We start from the raw sequence: 22530 nt of genomic DNA on the forward strand, positions 1-22530 counted from the left end.
CAACACGGAAATCTGGAATCTCACCTTTTTTTTTCACCCTAGAGTCACTACACGTGTGCTTTAGCAGAGCAGCAAAAGTACATTTGGAGATTGAGATCATTCCCATAGTACCCTTTGGTGCTAGACAGAGGTCAATAGGCTGTGCAATGAGACACACACTGCTGACACACACATCCTGCATCCAAGATGAAGGGCTGATGAAGGACACACACACCTCTTCTGTACTTTGATCTCCTCAATGTGCGAAATGTATTGACACATGCCCGAGTAGGATGACAATAACGGCCCAAACGTAAGAAAAACACAATTTATACAAATTCCAGTGACTTTACCAACTAAGGGGGCTTTCACACCCAAAAACATTTCTTCCCACTCTAGTGCATTTACCCCCTTTAGTTTGTCCATTTGAACTGGTGGGAACACTCTATCCGCACTCGGGAACGCATCAAACGAAGCACATATTCACGGCATGTCGCAGTTAGAGCAGCTATTGAGCCGTTTCCCTCCCGCTTGTAGTCGGAAGAGAAAGCTGAAGTAATACGATTGGGACACAAAGTGATGCTCCATGATATTATAGATGGATTTAAAGTGCGCATTGTTGCCCAATAAACAAAATGACTTACATGAACACGTGGTTTCGTTTAGGCATTTTAGTTCATTTGGCAATTTGAAACCAACCAAACGACAAAAATACAATGTAACAAATAAAACAAACTGATTCGAACTCGAGCTCAGAAATACATACATATACAGCACCAGTCAAAAGTTTGGACACACCTACTCATTCAAGGGTTTTTCTTTATTTTGACTATTTTCTACATTGTAGAATAATAGTGAAGACATCAAAACTATGAAATAACACATATGGAATCATGTAGCAACCAAAAAAAAGTGTTTAACAATTAAAATATATTTAAAGATTTTAGATTATTCAAAGTAGCCACCCTTTGCCTTGACAGCTTTGCACACTTTTGGCATTCTCTCAACCAGCTTCATGAGGAATGCTTTTCCAACAGTCTTGAAGGAATTCCCACATATACTGAGCACTTGTTGGCTGCTTTTCCTTTACTCTGCGGTCCAACTCATCCCAAACCATTTCAATTTGGTTGAGGTCGGGTGATTGTGGAGGCCAGGTCATCTGATGTAGAACTCTCATTCCTTATCAAATAGTCCTTACACAGCCTGGAGGTGTTTTGTGGGTCATTGTCCTGTTGAATAACAAATGATAGTCCCACTAACCGCAAAATAGAATGGCGAAATGGATGGCGTATCACTGCAGAATTCTGTGGTAGCCATGCTGGTTAAGTGTGCCTTGAATTCGAAATAAATCACTGAGAGTGTCACCAGAAAAGCATCCCCACACCATCACACCTCCAGGTTTCAAGGTGGGAACCACACATGCGGAGATCATCCGTTCACCTACTCTGCGTCTCACAAAGACATGGCGGTTGGAAAAATTTGGGCTCCAGATCAAAGGACAGATTTCCACCAGTCTCATGTCCATTGCTCATGTTTCTTGGCCCAAGAAAGTCTCTTCTTCTTATTGGTGTCCTTTAGTAATGGTTTCTTTGCAACAATTCGAGCAAGAAGGCCTGATTCACGCAGTCTCCTCTGAACAGTTGATGTTGAGATGTCTTTTATTTGAACTCTGTGAAGTATTTATTTGGGCTGCAATCTGAGGCTGGTAACTCTAATGAACTTATCCTTTGCAGCAAAGGTAACTCCGGGTCTCCCTTTCCTGTGGCGGTCCTCATGAGAGCCAGTTTCATCATAGCTCCTGATGGCTTTTGCGACTGCACATGAAGAAACATTAAAAGTTCTTGAAATTTTCCGGATTGACTGACCTTCATGTCTCTTTGCTTATTTGAGCTGTTCATGCCATAATACGGACTTGGTCTTTCACCAAATAGGGCTATAATCTGTGTACCACCCCTACCTTGTCACAACACAACTGATTGGCTCAAATGCATTAAGGAAAGAAATTCCACAAATTAACAAGGCACACCTGTTAATTCAAATGCATTCCAGGTGACTACCTCATGAAGCTGGCTGAGAGAATGCCAAGAGTGTGCAAAGCAGTCATCAAGGCAAAGGGTGGCTACTTTAAATAATCTAAAATATATTTGTATTTGTTACACACTTTTTTTGTTGCTACATGGTTCCATGTGTGTTATTTCATAGTTTTGATGTCTATTTCATAGTTTTGATGAAATAAAGAAAGTGTGTCCAAACTTTTGACTGTTACTGCATGTGTGAAAATGCCCCAACAGACACCAGGACAGGAAAGAAAGACAGATATCCAAAGCTGCTGTGAAGATTGGCAATCAACCAACAAAAGTGATGATATCCCTTTTAAATCAAAGACTTCCGGCTAGAGGTCTGACAAACTATCACCTAGGTTGAAGAATAAAGTGCAGTACTCACGTAGGAAGTGCTTTTCCAGTAAGGCAATTTCCAGGTGGCCTTTCAAGTCGTTGAGTCGATCTGTCTCAGCCCTCTGGTAGTCCTGGATGGCTGCAGCAGGCATCGTAAGTGTCCCTGGACCAGCCTGGATGTGGGCAAACACACAAATCCAGGGGTGATGCACAACCTCCTTGCCGATGTGAGCTACCGTAGTCTCTGGTTCAAAACACCTGCACACAGAACCTCAAAATTCTGATATCGCAAAGCAAACGCACACAAAACACCCAAACAAACAAATGGAGGCAAGCTGACTGCAGAAGACTTCATTTCACCCTACAGTTTCTCCCTGTACCCTCCAGCCTGGCTCAAAAACAGCAGTATAATCCTGTATGCCTAGTATCATGACCCAAAACACTGATAGAGGAAAAAAGATTGACAAAGAGAGAAACAAAGGAGATTGAGATGGTGAGAGTGCGCAAGAAGAAAGATTGAGAAAGTGAGTGTGTGAGAGAGAGAGGACTGCCACAGTGAGATAGCCACTAGTGCCAACTTGTACGACACTACTCAGACAACAGAGCTGGGAGAGGCAAAGCAGATTTCATTTCACATCCTCTCAGCAGAAGGAGAGACCGCTCGGAAGGGGAGAAATCAGTGCAATAGCAGATTGCAATAGTGCCACTTGTAAAATGATGAGAATAATAGAAGGACATTAACTCTGTCCCTCTTTGCGCCATTTACCCGGAGAAGCAGTGACGCATTTCAATAGGTCTACTAGCTGACAAATGTAATGTACCTCAATGTATTCCATCCGTGTAAATTAGACCTCAAAGTTAATTAGATAGAAAAGAGCTGAAGTGCATCAAAAGTGGTAAGTAATGACAGCCAGGCCTGCTACGCGGGTAAATACATCTGGAACGGCTATTTGACACAAGTTCATAAATCAATTAAAACTTAATGACAAAGGTGTCAAGATTATGATAAATAACCAGAGTGAGAAGAACCACACTGTTCCTGTTTCCACGAGAACAAGCCCAAGAGGCAAACAAAATGTGTCACTGTACAGTACTGAACTGGCTGAAGCCCAGTTTCCCAGAACCAAGACGTCGGTGGTTAGACATTACAGGGGCTGTGTTGAAGCTCTAATTCCACTGTACACAGGCGTGTAGTTTGTTTGAGACACAGCCACCCTAAAAAGATCAACATCTCCAACTGTCTTCTCTTATTTAGACTCGACGTGCAAGTTGGGTCTTGATATTTAGGAACCAGATCGGCTAGCTGAGCATTCGCACCAGTGCCAAGTTTTCACGTCTTTTGTGTGCATCTGTCAACAACTTTGAGCTTTTTTTGGACACTTCATAAAGAACGCAATCAATTTGACCCCGTGTGGAATGATATCAAATAACTCATGGGGACTTGGATCGGTGTTAAATGGGGAAAACTTTTTCCTCTGAGTAGATCTTCAAAGATCAAGCCGTTTGATCAACCTCTCTCCACAAAAATATGAACATCAACGCACCAGAATATGCAGTCAAATGAAATAGTAAGATGAAAAATATAGCTGTTCTTCTAATGTGTTCAGGGATGTTGAGTTGGCGGTAGGCCTTGGCACATGTGTAGTTTGACTAAGCTCTGCCTGCAGTGATGCAGACCGCGGTTGTTAAGTCTTTCTCTCCATCCTCGCTTGATTGAACTACATCAACAGGAAGGGGGTTGAATAAACATGAAAGCCATGTATCAAAGGGGGGACATTTTGGCTAAACCCCCTCCTCCCCGAAAATGGAAGCGGCACCTTGGCATGGCGGGTGAGTAGACTTAACAAAGTGATCTGGAAGATTCCAAACTAAGTTAGGAGGCAAATATCGGTTTTGTTTCAGTGAGAATTAGTGAAGTGAAAGAGTCTGAAGAGATGCCATTTCTGTGGTTCTATTAATACTGATATTCACTTACAGGGTTTTGCAGTTCTTCAGTGTCTTTCATTTCAAGTGAGGGCCGAGGCTTCATCAGAATCTCTTCGCTACATTCAGTGTCAGATGTGTTGGGCGAGTCGCCCAGATCCAGAAACACATCTGTCCGCTGGCCCCGGAACCGGATTTTGTCCAACCGCTTAAGCATGTTAAACACAGTCGTCTTTATCTTAACATGGCGTATGGCATCCCTGTAGGGACAAAAAGGAAGAAAGACAAAGGTGGTTAGAATAAAATATTGTACCGCCAACTCACTGACCAGGATGTGTCTCCATAAGGCATTGTATTGTCATTGTTAGGTTCTAATGATCAGAGTAAATACTCAGACACTATGAAAGCTCAAACCAAGTTTATTCTTCCCAGAGGATCCAACAGCTGAACAGACAAAGACATGGTTCCACCCGTGGTAGTATACAAAACACACTTTGGGTGCAGTCTCCTCCTTATCGCTAAACATTGCATCATCATTGCTAGGCAGGGAGCTAAGTAAATGGTTCCTCCCCTTATCAGTACAGCCACATGTGACCGTTTTCCCTGCACTCAGCCCCCCCCCCCAGCTTCATTATGGCACCCCTCATGTCTCTTTTATAACTAATGATTAATAAATAGTTCAAGCTCAGAAATCCAAATGGTGGGCAAGAAGAATGTCTATTTCTTCCTCCTTAACTTCGATCCCTTTTCATCTAGAATCTATTTTTCTAAATGTTATTCTTTCCCCAAAACATGTTGCACCAGCAAAGGCCAGAGCGGTGTGAGACCAATGTGACTGAGGCGGTGTGGGTGAGTTGGGCAATGATTTTAGGGCTGGGTCGTTCCAGCATTATCTCTTTACTCTATGTAGGTCAGACAGAGCGCTGGACCCTTTAGCCTCTGCCCAGAGAGTGAGATTGAAAGAGAGTGGAAAAGAGAAAAAGGTTGAAGGAGAAAGAGAGATGTGGTACATGGCCAACTTGCATCATTTATTAGGAGACTAGGCACCCTTTATAAGACGAGGTTTAATTTAGGAGGGTCATTCTTATTCATTTGAATCACATTTTGACCGCACTCCTTTTGATTTGAACACACATATTTGCCCCTGGTTAAATATACCTTTTGGACCTGAATGCCAAAACATTCAGGAGATAGAGGTGCCCAAAGTTCACCCATTTTGCATATCCCGCAATACAATGAGACATCCATGTCTGCATCACTGGAAAAGATAAATGGTTGAGTTTGATATAATTGAGTTTGATATATAAGCTTACAAAAAAGGTTGACAAACTATTTGATAATGTCAACAAAACAATTGTACTTTTTTCAACTTGATTGGATTCCACTTGTGGTAAATTCAATTGATTGGAAATTATTTGGAAAGGCACACCCCCCATCTACAGTATATAAGGTCCCACAGTTGACAGTGCATGGCAGTTTTCAAATGCACTGTATGTGTAACACATGTTAATGTTTTTAAATGTATGTAAATTGGAGTCTTTGGCCTGTAATGTCTTTTTCGTTGTGTGTCTGACCGCAGTAAGACTAGCTGTTGCCATTGGCGTCGGCTAACGGGGATCCTAATAAATCAAATCCAAATCCCAAAGGTTCTCAACTATAAGCACAGCTTACTGGTGGAACCATGTGAAATACAATCCCGACCCTCTGTTTAATCGTTTCATAATCATTGCTGGCGATAAGGTTTTTGAAACATATGGATCTTATCTTTCATATCAGCAAGAATCTTTCAAATAAATAAAAAAGATACACTTGCTGAAGCAGGTTTGCACAGATCCATACTGCTGTGTGACTCCAGCCGACAAAAACATTTCCACTACACTTCTTTCCCTAGTACACTTACACACAGGTGTAGCACGTCTTCTGTAAACAAGCAGCAGGACTAGAGAGTGTATTTTTTACCTGGAGTTCTTCCCATATTGTAGGCTACTACTTAAACCACTTTTAGTATCGTAAACAAACAAATAGTTCAAGACTATCTTACTCCCTCTGTTTAGCACATGGCCTCACAAGTGAATCATTAAAGAGACAGGCGGGGCTAAAGCTTAAGAGGGTGTTCAACAATGTTGAATAGGTCTAGACAAAGTAGCACTCCAGTAGGCGTACCAAAACATTCAAGGGCCATTTTCTCAAAAGTGGGGTTACAAGTTTATCAACTTTCAAAGCAGAATTACTTTCCCATGACATACCATTTTGAAGCTGTCTCTACTTTTATCCAGCGTAAAAATAAAAATAAATTGCAAGCCTCCCGAGTGGCGCAGCGGTCTAAGGTTGCAGTGCTAGCTGCAGCACTACAGATCCTGGCTGTGTCGCAGCTAGCCGCGACCGGGTTGTCCTTGCCCCATCACACTCTAAGCGACTCCCGTGGTAGGCCGGGCGCATGCACGCTGACACGGTCACCAGGTGTACGGTGTTTCCTCCTACACATTGGTGTGGCTGGCTTCTGGGTTAAGCGAGCATTGTTTCAAGAAGCAGTCGTGTTTTTAGAGCTTGTTTATTTTTTTCCGGAGGACACATAGCTCTCGACCTTAGCCTCTCCCAAGTCCATACGGGAGTTGCAACAATGGGACAGGACTAACTACAAATTGGATACCACAAAATTGGAGAGAAAAAGGTGTAAAAAAATATAACAAAACCACATACAAAAAAACTGACAAAGGGTGGCTACTTTGAAGAATCTCAAATATAACGTAGATTTTGATTTGCTTAACACTTTTTTGGTTACTACATGATTCCATGTGTTATTTCATAGTTTTGTTGTCTTCACTATCATTCTACAAAGGAGAAAATAGTCAAAAATAAAGAAACACCCTGGAATGAGTGTCCAACCTTTTGACTGGTATATATATATATATCACTATAAACACTGTTTGTCCATTTTGAGATGCCGTAGCTAGTATACACTTTCTCAAAAGTCCGAATTAATCTAATTAATCTAACTCAAGAAATCGGTCATTAATTTTGACGTTTTGCGGAGGAGATCTTAGTCTCGCAATTTTACATCTAACTAAGATATTTGGTGCAGTATTTCACCAAGAACTGAATTAGCTTTCCATCTTGAGATGGTGAATCAGTCTGGAGAGGAGAAGTCCTCAACTTCAAAACTTAATTCTCTCCATAGCAAAGCTAGATTAGCTTACCTCACTACTGGTCTTGTTTGTTGTGATTGAATGCCAAAGACACACCCAAGAAACAACCACATCAAACCACACCCTCGAGACAAGTCTCATTTGACTGTTGTCATAGCTGCAAGGATTTCTAGATGAGCATTGATGAAAAACAAGGCCAAATCAGGAAGTGCAATCGCCCTTTAAAAACTCCCCCAGCCAGAAGATATCTTCATGTATAGATGCTAAAGTCTAGGAATGGACTAAGGTTAACCATTAATCTTTTCTGAGTTAAGGGGTTTGACATATGAAGCTAAGCCCTCCCGATTCAGAGAAAATCATGAGCAGAAAGGTGTGATGGCTGTGTCTGTACACAAAGGCAAAGTAAACAGAGCAATGAGAAGACTAAAATCCTCTAAGCCTATAGGGTAAATCCATTAGAATTCTGTCACTTTTTGACAGCAGCCCTTTTGATTTGAATGATACATTCTATAGATATTTGCCCATTGTAGAAGTACTCAGAAAGTAACTTTCTGGACCTGAATGCCATACCCCACCATACCATCACTGGAAAAGATAAAGGGTTGAGTTTGATATCATGTAAAAAGCTTACAGACAGGGTTGTCAAACTATCTTATAATTTCTGGAAGAATCTTTTTATTTATTTTTAATAATACAAATTGTAATTTTCTAAACTTTTAACAGCAATTATTTTTTTAAATGCTTCAACTCTGATTTTTTTCCATATGTTGTAGCTTAGACCCTATTTTACATAATCTAAGGTTTTGTGTTGTGTCCACTCTTGAATGCACGGTGGGTGTCATGTTTTGACTGATAAATGTACTAAAATTGGGAAGAAATTTACATTTCTACTTTCAAATGCTACCACAAACAAGGTTGGGTGTCCACACATCAGAGAATGTTGACTTGAATGGAAATATCCGTTTTATATTATACTGTCAAACTCAATAGGAAACCAATTGAAATCATAGAAATATGGATAATAGAATAGACATGACCATTTAAGTTAATGCTCAATGGTGGGTGTGGTAAAAATTTCAATAAAAATGTCAATGGTATACCAGCTAAATTGCAGTGGTCTGAAGGGATAGGTCCATTCTATGAATTCTATTTATACGATTGAAATGAAACCCACCCTGTACTCAAGAGCATGTTGTGTCTCCAATAATGACGGGCACAACACAAAAAACCTCAGATGATGTGAAATATGGTCTACGCTACAACATACAGTGCCTTCGGAAAGTATTCAGACCACTTGACTTTTTCCACATTTTGTTACGTTACAGCCTTATTCTAAAATGGATTCAATAAAAAACATTCTCATCAATCTTTACACAGTGCCCCATAATGACAAAGCGAAAATATGATTTTAGAAATCTTTTACATGTATAACAAACAAAAAAACTGAAATACTTTATTTACATCAGTATTCAGACCCTTTGCTTTGAGACTCGAAATTGAGCTCAAGTGCATCCTGTTTCCATTGATCATCCTTGAGTTGTTTCTAAAACTTGATTGGAGTTCACCTGTGGTATATTCAATTAAATTGGACATGATTTGGAAAGGCATACACCTTGTCTAGCAAAAACCGAGCCATGAGGTCAAAGGAATTGTCTGTAGAGCTCTGAGACAGGATTGTGTCGAGGCACTGATCTGGGGAAGGGTACCAAAGATGCCTGCAGCATTGAAGGTCTCCAAGAACATAGTGGCCTCCATCATTCTTAAAAATGGAAGAAGTTTGGAACCACCAAAACTCTTCCTAGAGTTGGCAGTCTGGCCGAACTGAGAAATCATTGACCCGATGGAGGTCCAGAGTTCCTCTGTGGAGATGGGAGAACCTTCCAGAAGGACAACCATCTCTGCAGCACTCCACCAATCAGGCCTTTATGGTATCGTGGCCAGAAGGAACTCTTTCGCCTGAAAACCAAGTGTCACTTCTGGAGGAAAACCTGGCACCATCCCTAAGGTGAAGCACGGTGGCGGTAGTATCTTTCCGAATTAACTGCATGTGAATCTGAAAATACGTGTGTTTAGATAATTGATGTTAAAGATTTTAAAAAATGTATTCAAATATTTTTTTTTAGAAATATTCCAATTGTTTGAGAACACTATGCTTTTAAATGATAATCAATCAACCGTTTATCTTTTACAGTGATGAAGACATGAATGTCGCATGGTATGGTGGGGTATGAAAAATGGGTCAACTTTGAGCACCTTTACCCACTGAATGTTTTGGCATTCTGGTCCAACAAGTACATTTCTGACTGCTTCTTCCATGAGCAAATATGTATGGAAAGTTGTTTAAATCAAAATGAATGCTGACAAAAAGTGGTTGAATTCAAATGGATTTACCCTATTTTCAGTCCTGGCAACAAGTTTCTGATCAGGAGGAAAGGGAGCATAATGCAACTTTTTTTTTACAGTCTCTCACAAATCCAATGACTTTATCATGGAAGATGTAAAGATCTTATGTGACAGTGTTGTCACATTACCAAAATGTTTACATCAATACCGGGTTTGGTATCACGATTTTCAATACTATCACGATACCATGGCAAAAAAGGCATATTAACCAAAATCACAGAATGGCACTTGAGCCAGAGAGAAACTCTGCTCTGTTTAATCGTTGGGAATATTAATATAGTTCAATATCATTCAATTTTACACGTCAACATTTTTCAGTGACAGCCATGTGAATAAATGAATAAATCATATAATCAATTTGACTTTTGTAACAGTGATAATTTATTTTAATGGTACATTTCTATTGGGTAAATCAAGCCTAGGCCTATTCATTATACAGTTGAATGCATATTCAATATTTTATCTTTATTTAACTAGGCAAGTCAGTTAAGAACAAATTCTTATTTTCAATGACAGCCTAGGAACAGTGCCTGTTCAGGGGCAGAACAACATATTTTGTACCTTGTCAGCTCGGGGATTTGAACTTGCAACCTTCCGGTTACTAGTCCTAGGCTCTAACCGACTAGACTACCCTGCCAACAGGTGTGTGCATGCAGTGAGATATTGAGCTTGTTTTATTGTACTGATCAACAACATCTAAATAAAAATAGCTTATTTTACAAAAGTGCCCACTATCTCTAACCAGTAATGTGGTCATTCACGAGGTGGCCTGTGGAAGCCCTATTCACAGACAGTCAGTTCACTGAGGCAATAGATCGTCTTTGGGAGAGAGACCGATTAAGTGAACGAATAAAGTTTAGGCGGCAATCAGATTTGAAATCTGCATATTTTGCGTTACAATGTACAAAGTTAGTGAATTGATGGGATTTATTTTTCTTATGGAGGCGCGTAGGGTTCAAAACTGCACCCCTTTTAGTGATCTAGTGTAAATGTATACCATTGGGTGCAACACACTAAGAACCACTCCCTGAACAGGAGATCAATAAACTTATAAATATTAATGACAGAGTGGCAGTATGGTTCATGTTGTTTGGTCCTTTAGGTTGTACTGTCTTTGTTAAAGGTCATTATGTGTTTTTAAATGGGCCAACAGACTGAATTATGTAGCTGCTGGGCAGATTACATCGCCACATATCACTGTAAAATGAAATGTAAAAATCCGAACGTTCAAGTGCAAGACGTTTGGATGAGGGTTTGTAGAAACACATGTACAAACATCATTTCGTTATACGATGTTGCGCCGTCACCAGCTAATCTTGATTGAAGAACATTGTTACAGTGTAACGTTTGATTGTTTAAATATTGTAAAGCAGACAAAAGTAGCCAGTTTTAGTCGTAGTACTGGCTAACACAAAAGTAAAAGGAGGCAATGGTACATATAAGACATTAACAGTAGGTTATGCTAGGCTAAATTATAGAATTCTATCAAAAACTTGAAATGTGGTCAGGGCAAAACACGTTGTGAAAATATCATGTTCTCTATGAGCGCAGAATGAGAGCCTGATATCGAATTAAACCAATATATTTTGGTGCCACGAGAAATTGCACAGGACTGCGCCTGTTGATCTTAGAACTGAGGTTAAATAAATAAGAACCGGTCAGAAAGTTTCTTACCCATAACGAAATCAGCAAAAAAGTTTCATTAACGCTGTTGTTAGTCCGTCGGTCGCCCTTTCTCACCTGTCAGTGTTTCATAGACCAGTGTGCTGTGGACAACAATAGCGGAATCGGCGGTTCGCCTTCAAATTAAAAGTCACCCATTGAAACTGATGCAAACCGATGCAATTTGACTAGATGATGCTAAACAAGGTTGGACTGTTGTTATATAAATTCAGCAAAAGAAAACAATTAGTTAATTTGACACAAAGTAAACATCAATTGTAATCCCAGCTAGCACCAGGACTCTAGCCGAACTCATTTGAGTGAAGCCATGCTTGTCTGAGAGTCAACTACATGACCGTTGATGGAATTTTTAAAAACTTTAGATTCATATTGTAGAGGGGAGTGGAAAGGGGCATTTTCACCTCTCCGAAAACGTAGGCCTATGGGAGGTGTTCCAATCCGGATTCTCGAGTGTAGCCCATGAAGATCTCCCACACGGCATGAACCCGAGGGGGGCGCCAAACCTGGACAGAAAGATCACGTCAGTGACTCAACCCACTCAAGTGACGCACCCCTCCTAGGGACCGAATGGAAGAGCACTAGTAAGCCAGTGACTCAGCCCCCATAATAGGTCCGCAAGGGTGGTTCATCGCTCCAGTGCCTTTGCATTCACCTTCACACATGGCTAGGCAGACCATTCCATAAAAATTGAGCTCTACAGAAGAAAGCCCTGCCTCCAGCTGTTTGCTTAGAAATTCTAGGAACAATAAGGAGGCCTGCGTCTTGTGACCGTAGTGAACGTGTAGGTATGTACGGCAGGACCAAATCGGAAAGATAGGTAGGAGCAAGCCCATGTAATGTAGGTTAGCAGTAAAACCTTGAAATCAGCCCTTGCCTTTACAGGAAGCCAGTGTAGAGAGGCTAGCACTGGAGTAATATGATCAAATTTTGGGGTTCTAGTCAAGATTCTAGCAGCTGTGTTTACCACTAACTGAAGTCTATTTAGTGCTTTATCCCGTAGCCGGAAAGTAGAGCATTGCAGTAGTCTAATCTTGAAGTGTCAAAAGCATGAATTAACTTTTCTGATTTTTGCAATGTTACAAATATAGAAATATAGAAAAAAGCTGTCCTTGTAACAGTCTTGATATGTTCAGGGTCCAGAGTAACGCAGAGGTCCTTCAGTTTTATTTGAGACGAATGTACAACCATCAAGATGAATTGTTCAGATCCAACAGAAAATATTTTTGTTTCTTGGGACTTAGAACTAGCATCTCTGTTTTGTCCGAGTTTAAAAGTAAAACATTTACCGCCATCCACTTCCTTATGTCTGAAACAGTCTTCCAGGTAGGGCAGTTTTGGGGCTTCACCATGTTTCATTAAAATGTACAGCTGTGTATTGTCCACATAGCAGTGAAAGTTAACATTATGTTTCCGAATGACATCACCAAGAGATAAAATATATAGTGAAAACAATAGTGGTCCTAAAACGGAACCTTGAGGAACACTGAAACTTACAGTTGATTTGTCAGAGGACAAACCATTCACAGAGACAAACTGATACATTTCTGACAGATATGATCTAAACCAGGCTAGAACCTGTCCATGTAGACCAATTTCAGTTTCCAATCTCTCCAAAAGAATGTGGTGATCAATGGTGTCAAAGCAGCACTAAGGTCTCGGAGAACGAGGACAGATGCAGAGCCTTGGTCTGACACCATTAAAAGGTCCTTTACCACCTTCACGAGTGCAGTCTTAGTGCTATGATGGGGTCTAAAACCAGACTGAAGCGTTTCGTATACACTGTTTGTCTTCAGGAAGGCAGTGAGTTTTTGTGCAACAGATTTTTCAACAAAAAAATTGAGCGAAATGGGAGATTCGATATAGACCGATAGTTTTTTTTTCTTGGTCAAGGTTTGTCTTTTTCAGGAGAGGCTTTATTACTGCCACTTTTAGTGAATTTGGTACACATCTGGTGGATAGGGAGACATTTATTATGTTCAACATAGGAGCGCCAAGCAAAGGAAGCAGCTCTTTCAGTAGTTTCGTTGGAATAGGGTTCAGTATGCAGGTTGAAGGTTTAGAGGCCATTACTATTTTCATTAATGTGTCAAAAGATATTGAATTAAAAACCTTGTGTCTCCCTTGATGCTAGGTCCTGGTAGTGTTGTGCAGACTCGGGACAACTGAGCTTTGGAGAAATACGCAGATTTAAAGAGGAGTCCGTAATTTGCTTTCTAATGATCATGATCTTTTCTTCAAAGAAGTTCATGGATTTATCACTGCTGAAGTGAAAACCAACCTCTCTTGGGGAATGCTGCTTTTTAGTTAGCTTTGCGACAGTATCAAAAATACATGTTGGATTGTTTTTATTCTCCTCATTTAAGTTGAAAAATAGGATGATTGAGCAGCAGTGAGGGATCTTCGATACTGCACGGTACTGTCTTTCCAAGCCAATCGGAAGACTTCCAGTTTGGTGTAGCACTATTTATGTTCCAATTTTCTAGAAGCTTGCTTCAGGGCTCGCATATTTTCTGTATACTAGGGAGCTAGTTTCTTATGACAAATGTTTTTTGTTTTTAGGGGTGCGACTGCATCTAGGGTATTACGCAAGGTTACATTTAGTTTCTCAGTTAGGTGGTTAACCGATTTTTGTACTCTGACGTCCTTGGGTAGGCGGAGGGAGTCTAGAAGGGCATTGAGGAATCTTTGGGTTGTCCGAGAATTTATGGCATGGCTTTTGATGATCCTTTGGGATTGGGTCGGAGCAGATTATTTGTTGTGATTCCAAACGTAATAAAATGGTGGTCCGATAGTCCAGGATTATGAGGAAAAACATTAAGATTCACAATATAATAAACTAGGTCCATAGTATGACTACGGCAGTGAGTAGGTCCAGAGACATGTTGGACAAGGAGAGCCCTCATTTAACACATTAAATTCATCAGGCTTAAGCCATGCATCAGTCAGGCCAATCACATCAAGATTATGATCAGTGATTAGTTCATTGACTATAACTGCCTTGTAAGTGAGGGATCTAACATTAAGTAGCATTATTTTGAGATGTGCGATATTACAATCTCTTTCAATAATGGCAGGAATGGAGGAGGTCTTTATTCCAGTGAGATTGCTAAAGCGAACACTGCCATCTTTAGTTTTGCCCAACCTAGATCGAGGCACAGACACTGTCTCAATGGGGATACATGAGCTGACTACACTGACTGCTAGTGGCAGATCCCACTAAGACTCCACTAAGCTGTCAGGCTGGCTAACAGCCTGTTGCCTGGCCTGCACCCTGGCCTGCTGCCTGGCCTGCACCCTGGCCTGTACCCTGGCAGCCTGGCCTGCACCCTGGCCTGTACCCTGGCCTGTACCCTGGAAGCCTGGCCTGTACCCTGGCAGCCTAGCCTGCACCCTGGCAGCCTGGCCTGCACCCTGGCAGCCTGGCCCGCTGCCTGGCCTGCAATCAACGTAAGCTAAATATGATGTGCCTGTCCATGGTTCTGATTTCTGTGTGTGTGTATGTGTGTGTGTGTGTGCGCAAGTAGAAAATATGTTGACTCACCCTACTTGTAGAGATATTCCAATGCCATCCTCCTCACTTTCATGTTGACGAAATGGTCTATTTCTCTGTCATACAATACACACTTGTATTTATTGTTGTCATAGGTTAAAATGGCTAAAATGCTTGCTCGCTAGCCTAACTTCCATTCATGAGCAATGTTAGCTAGTTAACATTAGTCTTTTACATCAAAGTACATATTGAACTTCCATCCTCTCAGGCCAGGGGCACAATGTATGAATGTATGGTTGGATCAGAATCGCCGTTCTAATCATTGGCTAGTACAGAGAATTAAGTAATTAAGTAAAACCAGAAGTCCAAACCCCTATCTTCCTCCATGGCTAATTTAGGAAAGGACCAATTTTAGCTAGCTGGCAGGCCACCGGAGGACAACAACACAACGAGATGCAACAATTCAAGTTTCTATCAATGACGTACAGTATGCTCTCAATGCGGTTGAATAGGAGTGACACCAAAAATGGTCAACTTAACTCTATTTCATGAACTGCATTGTTGTTTAAGGGCTTGTAAGTAAGGTCTACATCTGTTTTATTCGGCTCATGTGACAAATAACATTTGATTTGACATCCAAGCGGGCTTCCCTTGACACTTTATTGGGGTGCACCAGGACCATTCACAGTTGAGTTCGCTCAGTTTTGGCAATTTGTTTTGGATACTTTTCTCGTCAAGGGAGGCCAAATGCTTGTGCTTCCCTTGCATTGCATTCAATGCTACGGGTGGCAACAATGTCATACCCGTTTGGGCCAGACGGTATGAAATAGATGGCCTTACACGTAGAGAGAGGACGCTGTATTGCTCGCTAGGATGCCTTATCCGGTGAGATGCATTCAGCCTCTTGCGAATTGAAGGAAAATGATGAAACATAGAGAGGCAAAAGATAAAATATTTGATGTCTAAAAAAATATTGGTCCATTTTTTTGGGGAAGCCTGGCTTCTCTTGGCATCCATGAATACACACCACTGGTGATGGGGTTGGCGGCGGCAGTGACGAGGACGCAGGCCCAGCGAGTGCAAAGGTCAAAAGGTGGTGTACCCGGAGTTATATATATATAGTATATTATACTTCAGGCAAATGTTGTAAATGACCTCAATGTATCCGAATAGGAGCAGGGGCATTTTGAATTTTCAGTCCTTTTCTTCTTCGTCTCTCATCTAACTAAAAAGGTGGAAAAGTTATGAAACGGTATGAACATTTCATATCACGATTATAGTGACCCGGTTATCAGTATTATTAAAATGTGATGGGAATGTTCAAAAAAGTAGTGATACACAATGAAATCATTTAGTTAAGTTTAATATTGAAAATCAACAACCATCAAATTAAATTATTAGCACTATGCACTTTGTGTGCATTAACATTAAATGAATAACATTAACAATGAAGATGACACCATGTGGCCATGAGAGGTAAAAGTTTCCCTAGTTTAATACACTATAAGTGAATTGGTCAGAATACGTGTGACTTCTTCAAATAGGGGGACTAGATACATGAAGTGCTTTCATTTCGAAACGGTGAAACAGATATGTATGGAAATACCCTCAAATAAAAGGTGACATTATCTACTGTCACCTCATATGAAACATTTGATCTTAAATCCAAAATGCTGGAGTACAGAGTCACATTTAAAATGTTATCTTCACTGTCAAAATAGATATGGCGTGGACTGTATACTCAATACAATCTATATGTGTATTGGAGGACGCATGACTTTCAACCTTCGTCTCTCCCGAGCCCGTACGGGAGTTGTAGCGATGAGACAAGATAGTAGTTACTAAACAATTGGATACCAAGAAATTGGGGAGAAAAAAGGGGTAAAAAATTCAAAAAAATAAAATATAAAAATTGTATGTAGACACACACAGGACACAGTGGAAAACATACATCGGACATACACACACTGGACACAAACTGGATACACAGGACACATACATACATCACACACACCTGCGGTGACAGCGCTACAGGGAGACAGGACGGACATCTGATCGTCCTCGCAGTGGCAGACCACGTGTAACAACACCTGCACAGGATCGGTACATCTGAACATCACACCTGCCTGCGGGACAGGTACAGGATGGCAACAACAACTGCCCGAGTTACACCAGGAATGCACAATCCCTCCATCAGTGCTCAGACTGTCCGCAATAGGCTGAGGGAGGCTGGACTGAAGGCTTGTAGGCCTGTTGTAAGGCAGACATCACCGGCAACAACGTCGCCTATGGGCACAAACCCACCATCGCTGGACCAGACAGGACTGGCAAAAAGTGCTCTTCACTCACGAGTCGCGGTTTTTCCTCACCAGGGGTGATGGTCGGATTCGCATTTATCATTGAAGGAATGAGCGTTACACAGAGGCCTGTACTCTGGAGTGGGATGGATTTGGAGGTGGAGGATCCGTCATGGGCTGGGGCGGTGTGTCACAGCATCATGGGACTGAGCCTGTTGTCATTGCAGGTGTCATTGACAGTGTTCTGCCATGGCCAGCGAGGTAATCTTTCTCAGCAACCCAGCCTTTCCGATACCGCTGTGGTAAAAAGCCTTGATCATGTTTGTTGCATTGTCTGTGGTAACGCAGACCAGGTCTTTCTTGTTGACCCCCCCCCCCCCACTCTTTCAGCATATTCTCTAAAAAAACTGTGAGCTGAGTGATATTCTGGGAAGAACTGTGTTTTCTAGGCAGTTTGATTCCAGTTGCCAGTCTGGGGTGAGGTGATGGATAGTGAAGCTGGTGTAGGGTTGAACCACCCCCTGCTTTCACTGGTCCAGAGGTCAGTAGTTGCAGCAAACCATGTGCCTTGAGCCAAACGTTTCCCAACATCAGCTTTAGCCTGGTTGTACAGGTTTGGGATTTCAGTCTTGGAAAATAATGTTCGTAATGGCACTTTATAGTGAGGCACAGCAACCTTCATCAGCCTCAGAAAGCCAGGCCTCAACCATTTGAAATGGCATCATGTCCTTTGCAATGTAATATGAAAGGCCTGCAGTGGGTGCATAATGAGCCTGCCTTTTAAATTCTTGCTCGAGTGCCTGTGTCACAACTGTAGATGAGGGACCAATAGCATCACTGGGTTTGCCTGCTGCACGCCTCTCTGTAAACAAGGGAATGGCAAATGTATTATTATTATCAACGTTATTATTGGTGTTGTTACATTATAATTATTATTAACTCACTTCTGTGTTGCATTCGAGTATATGCAATGGCCCCATGCACAATTTACATAAATATAAATGAGTCTTAAGAAGACAATAGTAATTTAAATGTGCCCAACAATTGACATAAATACAGGAGTCTATAGTGTTTCTCCTGTTGGAACACTTTTACAACCAAGTCGAGGACTGCCGGATTTTAAATGAACAAAATATGTTGCTTGGGTGACTAAACTACATAACGTGTTATCGTGTGCAATGAGCGAATAGAGTCTGCAGACACACAGGACATATACAGCAGCAGCAGAACAACGCTTCGTGTTTTTACAAGAGTAGGTAACACTGAACGCTTCAGTTTACATTATTGACAAGCTATTAGCAAGTTAGACAGACAAACCATGACGTTTTCCACCCATTCCAAAGTCCACACATCATGTATTGAGCTAAAAGATAACTTACCTTGCATTCGCTATAAAGTAGTGGTTTGTGGTCACGAAGATGACTCGAGAGATTTGAAGTGTTGCCCCCTTTCGCAGCAATTTATTGTTTGCATGTTCTGCAGACAGGGTGACCATCTTCGATTAAGTTTCTCTCAGCACTCTTGTAAAACCCCAAATTGCCTTTTAGAAGGCAAAAATCTCCCATGTTTTCACACGTGCGTCAGACTGTTGCTAACTTTGGTTGATGCTGGACAGTATTTACCGTGAGTTTTTCAAACCGTGGTAATCAAACACGGTTTCAATGATAATTAAAATTTGAAACGGTAATACTTCCCGTCCGGTAACCGTTTCATCCCTAGATATCACAACAAAAGTTACTAGGCTATATGACCCTTCCCGTCCTCCTGTCAAGAGAAGTGTCAACTAATGCTGCTCATACTAATGCTGTTCAGGACACACGTTTCAAAGGAACCCTCATTCCAAGTATTAAAGTAAAAACAATTGAGGAAGATAAGTTTTTCCATTGACATCATCAGTATTATTTTGGTTATTTTAACCAATTGTGAGTAGGCATCTACTAATTGGTTGATGATCGAAACACTTATCTTTATTTATTTTTTACCGCAGAACATAGAAACACATTTTCACATATGTTGACGTTGGGGTGGTTTTGGAGATGATGAATATGAAGTGGAAAAATGGTGAAGTTTCCCTTTAACGTTGAACTCCAGCAGTGGCGGCTGGTGGGAGGCGCTATAGGAGGACGGGCTCATTTTAATGGCTGGAATGGAATAAATGGAACATTATCAAACATATGGAAACCGCATGTTTGACTCCGTTCCATCAATTCCATTCAAGCCATTACAATGAGCCCATCCTCCTATAGCCCATCCCCACCAACCTCCACCGAACCCCAATAAATAACATTATCTTATGGCAAACGATGCAGGAAGACCATACACAAACGATGCAGGAAGACCATACACAAACGATGCAGGAAGACCATACACAAAGGGGGCAAAAACTCTGAAGTCCCGCTAATTCTCCGTTTAAAAAGTAAAGAAACAATTCACCGCGCCAGTAAAGTTAATGGATCTCTCTTTGTTGTGATGAATGTTACTGTTTTCCTCTAGGTTTAGGAAATATGCAGCGCCTCATATGTATTCCATTGCAATATAAATTGTGGCCTAGGCACTTCTCGCAAAAATGTTTTACAATTTTAGAGAAAACATTCCAGGTGTTCAACAATGGCCACAAGTAGGCAGTATCACATAATATTTGCCAGTATTTTGTGAGGTCAATGTATTTGATTTCTTCCAACACTGCATGCAGATTGCATTTCATTTGAGAAAGGATGATTGAAAGTAAATGAAATCAATATATTCTCCCTAAAACACAGTGCAACAATTGGATGCATACACTTCTTCTCTAGTAGCCTATGGTGTACTATGTAAACAGAAGCAGCAAGTACCCTTCGTCAAAAGTCATTTAGCAGACTCTGTCATCCAGAGTCCCTTTAAAGACTGTGGTGTAGACATTAAAAAGCTGTAGTGAGTGCATGCATTTTTATACTGGTCCTCCATGAGAACTGAACCCACAACCCTAGCATTGCAATCACCATGCCCTACCAACTGAGCTACACAGATTATATTGTGTTGAGGGTGAAACATCCCTTTAAAGACTGTGGTGCAGACATTAAAAAGCTGTAGGGAGTGAATGCATTTTTATACTGGTCCTCCATGAGAACTGAACCCACAACCCTAGCATTGCAATCACCATGCCCTACCAACTGAGCTACACAGATTATATTGTGTTGAGGGTGAAACATCCCTTTAAAGACTGTGGTGCAGACAATAAAAAGCTCGTCCTCTCAAAATACAAACAAACATGATTTGTCCACTTACCTTGGCTAAAATGGATTGGGAAATTCTCCATTAGATCCTGATGGAGTGATTTTCAATACATTTGCTGAATGGACAGAATTAGAGTGAATTGAACCCCCCCAAACCTGGTGATAAACCATCTAATCCATTTGACCGTTGATCTTTGCTCTCCCTTCAGTACATTAGTTATTGAGCTCCACATTTTGTCAGTTTGAACAGCAACAGTTTGAACATGTACAATAATGTCAGAAACGCGATCCTGTTCTCCTGTTACCTGATGAAACATTGGCTTTCACTGAATGTTAATGAGACGTTTCTAATGCCTTTCACACCCTCTAGTCATTACCTGGACTGCAAACATGTGTCCATGACCAGTTCCTTTGATTAGCAGACAGGTTGAGTGGGTAAGGTGTGGATTCATTTGATGCCATGGTTGTCACCATACGATGTGTGTTGCCTAGTGATGCTGTGTGGGGGCTAATCTGTGTGCATATGTCCCTAAAAGTACTGATGCTGTGTGTGTGTGTGTGTGTGTGTGTGTGTGTGTGTGTGTGTGTGTGTGTGTGTGTGTGTGTGTGTGTGTGTGTGTGTGTGCGTGTGTGTAGTGCATCTGGGGCAGACATGAGTGCTGCATATTTACTTTAACTTAAAGACACGCTATAGATTTGTAATTGCTAACAATCCTTAGTTTTAAGCTAACAACAGCTTTAGGCTTCCACAAGCTCTATGTCCGATACACAGACACGGATTGGTTGACTGGCAAGGTAGGGGAGGTGCGTCTGTTAGATTTAATGACATGCTTGCTTACCCACATATGACCATGTTTCGTGTACACAGACATCCAAAACAAAAGGCCACACTGACCAGCAGGCCATGAATTCTGCATGCCTAAAAACAAAAATGAATGACTAAGCATGCATCTTCAGTCCCCTTTCAGTCAGTCACTTGGTATAACACAATATGGGGAGTCAACAACCAATTATATTCACCTGAAGAAAACTGAAATCACTCCCAATGGGCCAATGAAAACCTAGTATGCCCTTGGAAGTAACGCTTTCCTGGCTATAATACCGGGGCTCGCATCCATTTCCTAAATGCTTCTCTCTTTAGCTCACCTGAAGGAAGTAGGTGTTACGCAATTTACTAACTAATTTACTAAGCATATGAAGACTAAGGGATTCGTCTCTGACTTAGGCGTCTGTTAGTGGGGAGAGAGTACTCATCCCCCTAGATGTTGCAAGTTTGGGTCTTGGTATCGTTTTTTGTGTTTGCTAAAAGCTAACTACTTTTTGCTCTGCTTGTGTAGCTAATGCTTCCTTGCTTGGGTACAATTTGTGTTTGCTAAAACCCCACTACTTTCTGCTCTGTGTGTGTAGCCAAGATGGCCAGTGGTAAGAGTAATTTCAAAAAGCAGAGTTTGAACCTCTGGCCATGCCCTATTTTTAGGAAAATGAAAGATGGCTTTGAGGGCTGTCCTGTTTATCTAGGCTGAAAACATGCTTTCGCTCATGAGCCAGTTTCGCCAACAAGGTTGTTTGGCTCAGCTATGTTTCGAGGAGAAACAAAAACAGGACGCAGCTCTACGGGTCCTTTTTCCCATGAAAAACCTTTGCGGGGGCTGCCCGGCAGTTCCTATTGTGTGAAGGAAAGGGGCCAAGCCAGAGGCGGGTTCATGGAGAGTTTTTGACCATCTTGGTGCTTCTGGGCAGCGGGGGACTTCTTAGCATGGACACGGTGCTGGGTCAAAAGAGCGCGAGGTGAAAGCTGATTCTTCTGCACCGCGGGGGAAAGAGCAGACCTTTGCATACATAGCAAGAGGCCGGAAGAGTGGGCGTGTTCTCAGGGTGCAGTTACACCATGGAAGATGAGGACGCTGACGAGGGTCTGCAGTTCGCTGTGCATCCTCTTCCTGCTTTTTGTGGCGTGATTACATCAATGGTCCTCCTGAGTGATGTAGCGGTCTAAGGCAC

At 41.5% G+C, this 22530-nt stretch overlaps 1 protein-coding gene across 5 annotated transcripts in view; it reads right to left on the reverse strand.

Moving 5' to 3' along the window:
• Positions 1 to 11722, reverse strand: part of LOC109867123 (GRAM domain-containing protein 4-like) — a 37984-nt gene extending 26262 nt beyond the window's left edge. The window contains exons 1-3 of one of the 5 annotated variants that reach the window (XM_020456054.2): positions 11522 to 11722; positions 4351 to 4558; positions 2425 to 2548 (exon numbers count right to left, since the gene is read on the reverse strand). In XM_020456054.2, the coding sequence (XP_020311643.1) occupies positions 2425 to 2548; positions 4351 to 4515 (289 nt within the window). In that variant the 5' untranslated portion in view covers positions 4516 to 4558; positions 11522 to 11722. Of the gene's footprint in view, positions 1 to 2424; positions 2634 to 4350; positions 4810 to 11521 lie in introns of those variants that run through there. The other 4 variants (XM_020456056.2, XM_020456055.2, XM_031801630.1 and 1 more) reach the window with 4 other exon arrangements.
• Positions 11723 to 22530: the final 10808 nt, after the last annotated feature.

This window comes from Oncorhynchus kisutch, linkage group LG22 (assembly GCF_002021735.2).
Source record: "Oncorhynchus kisutch isolate 150728-3 linkage group LG22, Okis_V2, whole genome shotgun sequence".
Classification (NCBI taxonomy): domain Eukaryota; kingdom Metazoa; phylum Chordata; class Actinopteri; order Salmoniformes; family Salmonidae; genus Oncorhynchus; species Oncorhynchus kisutch.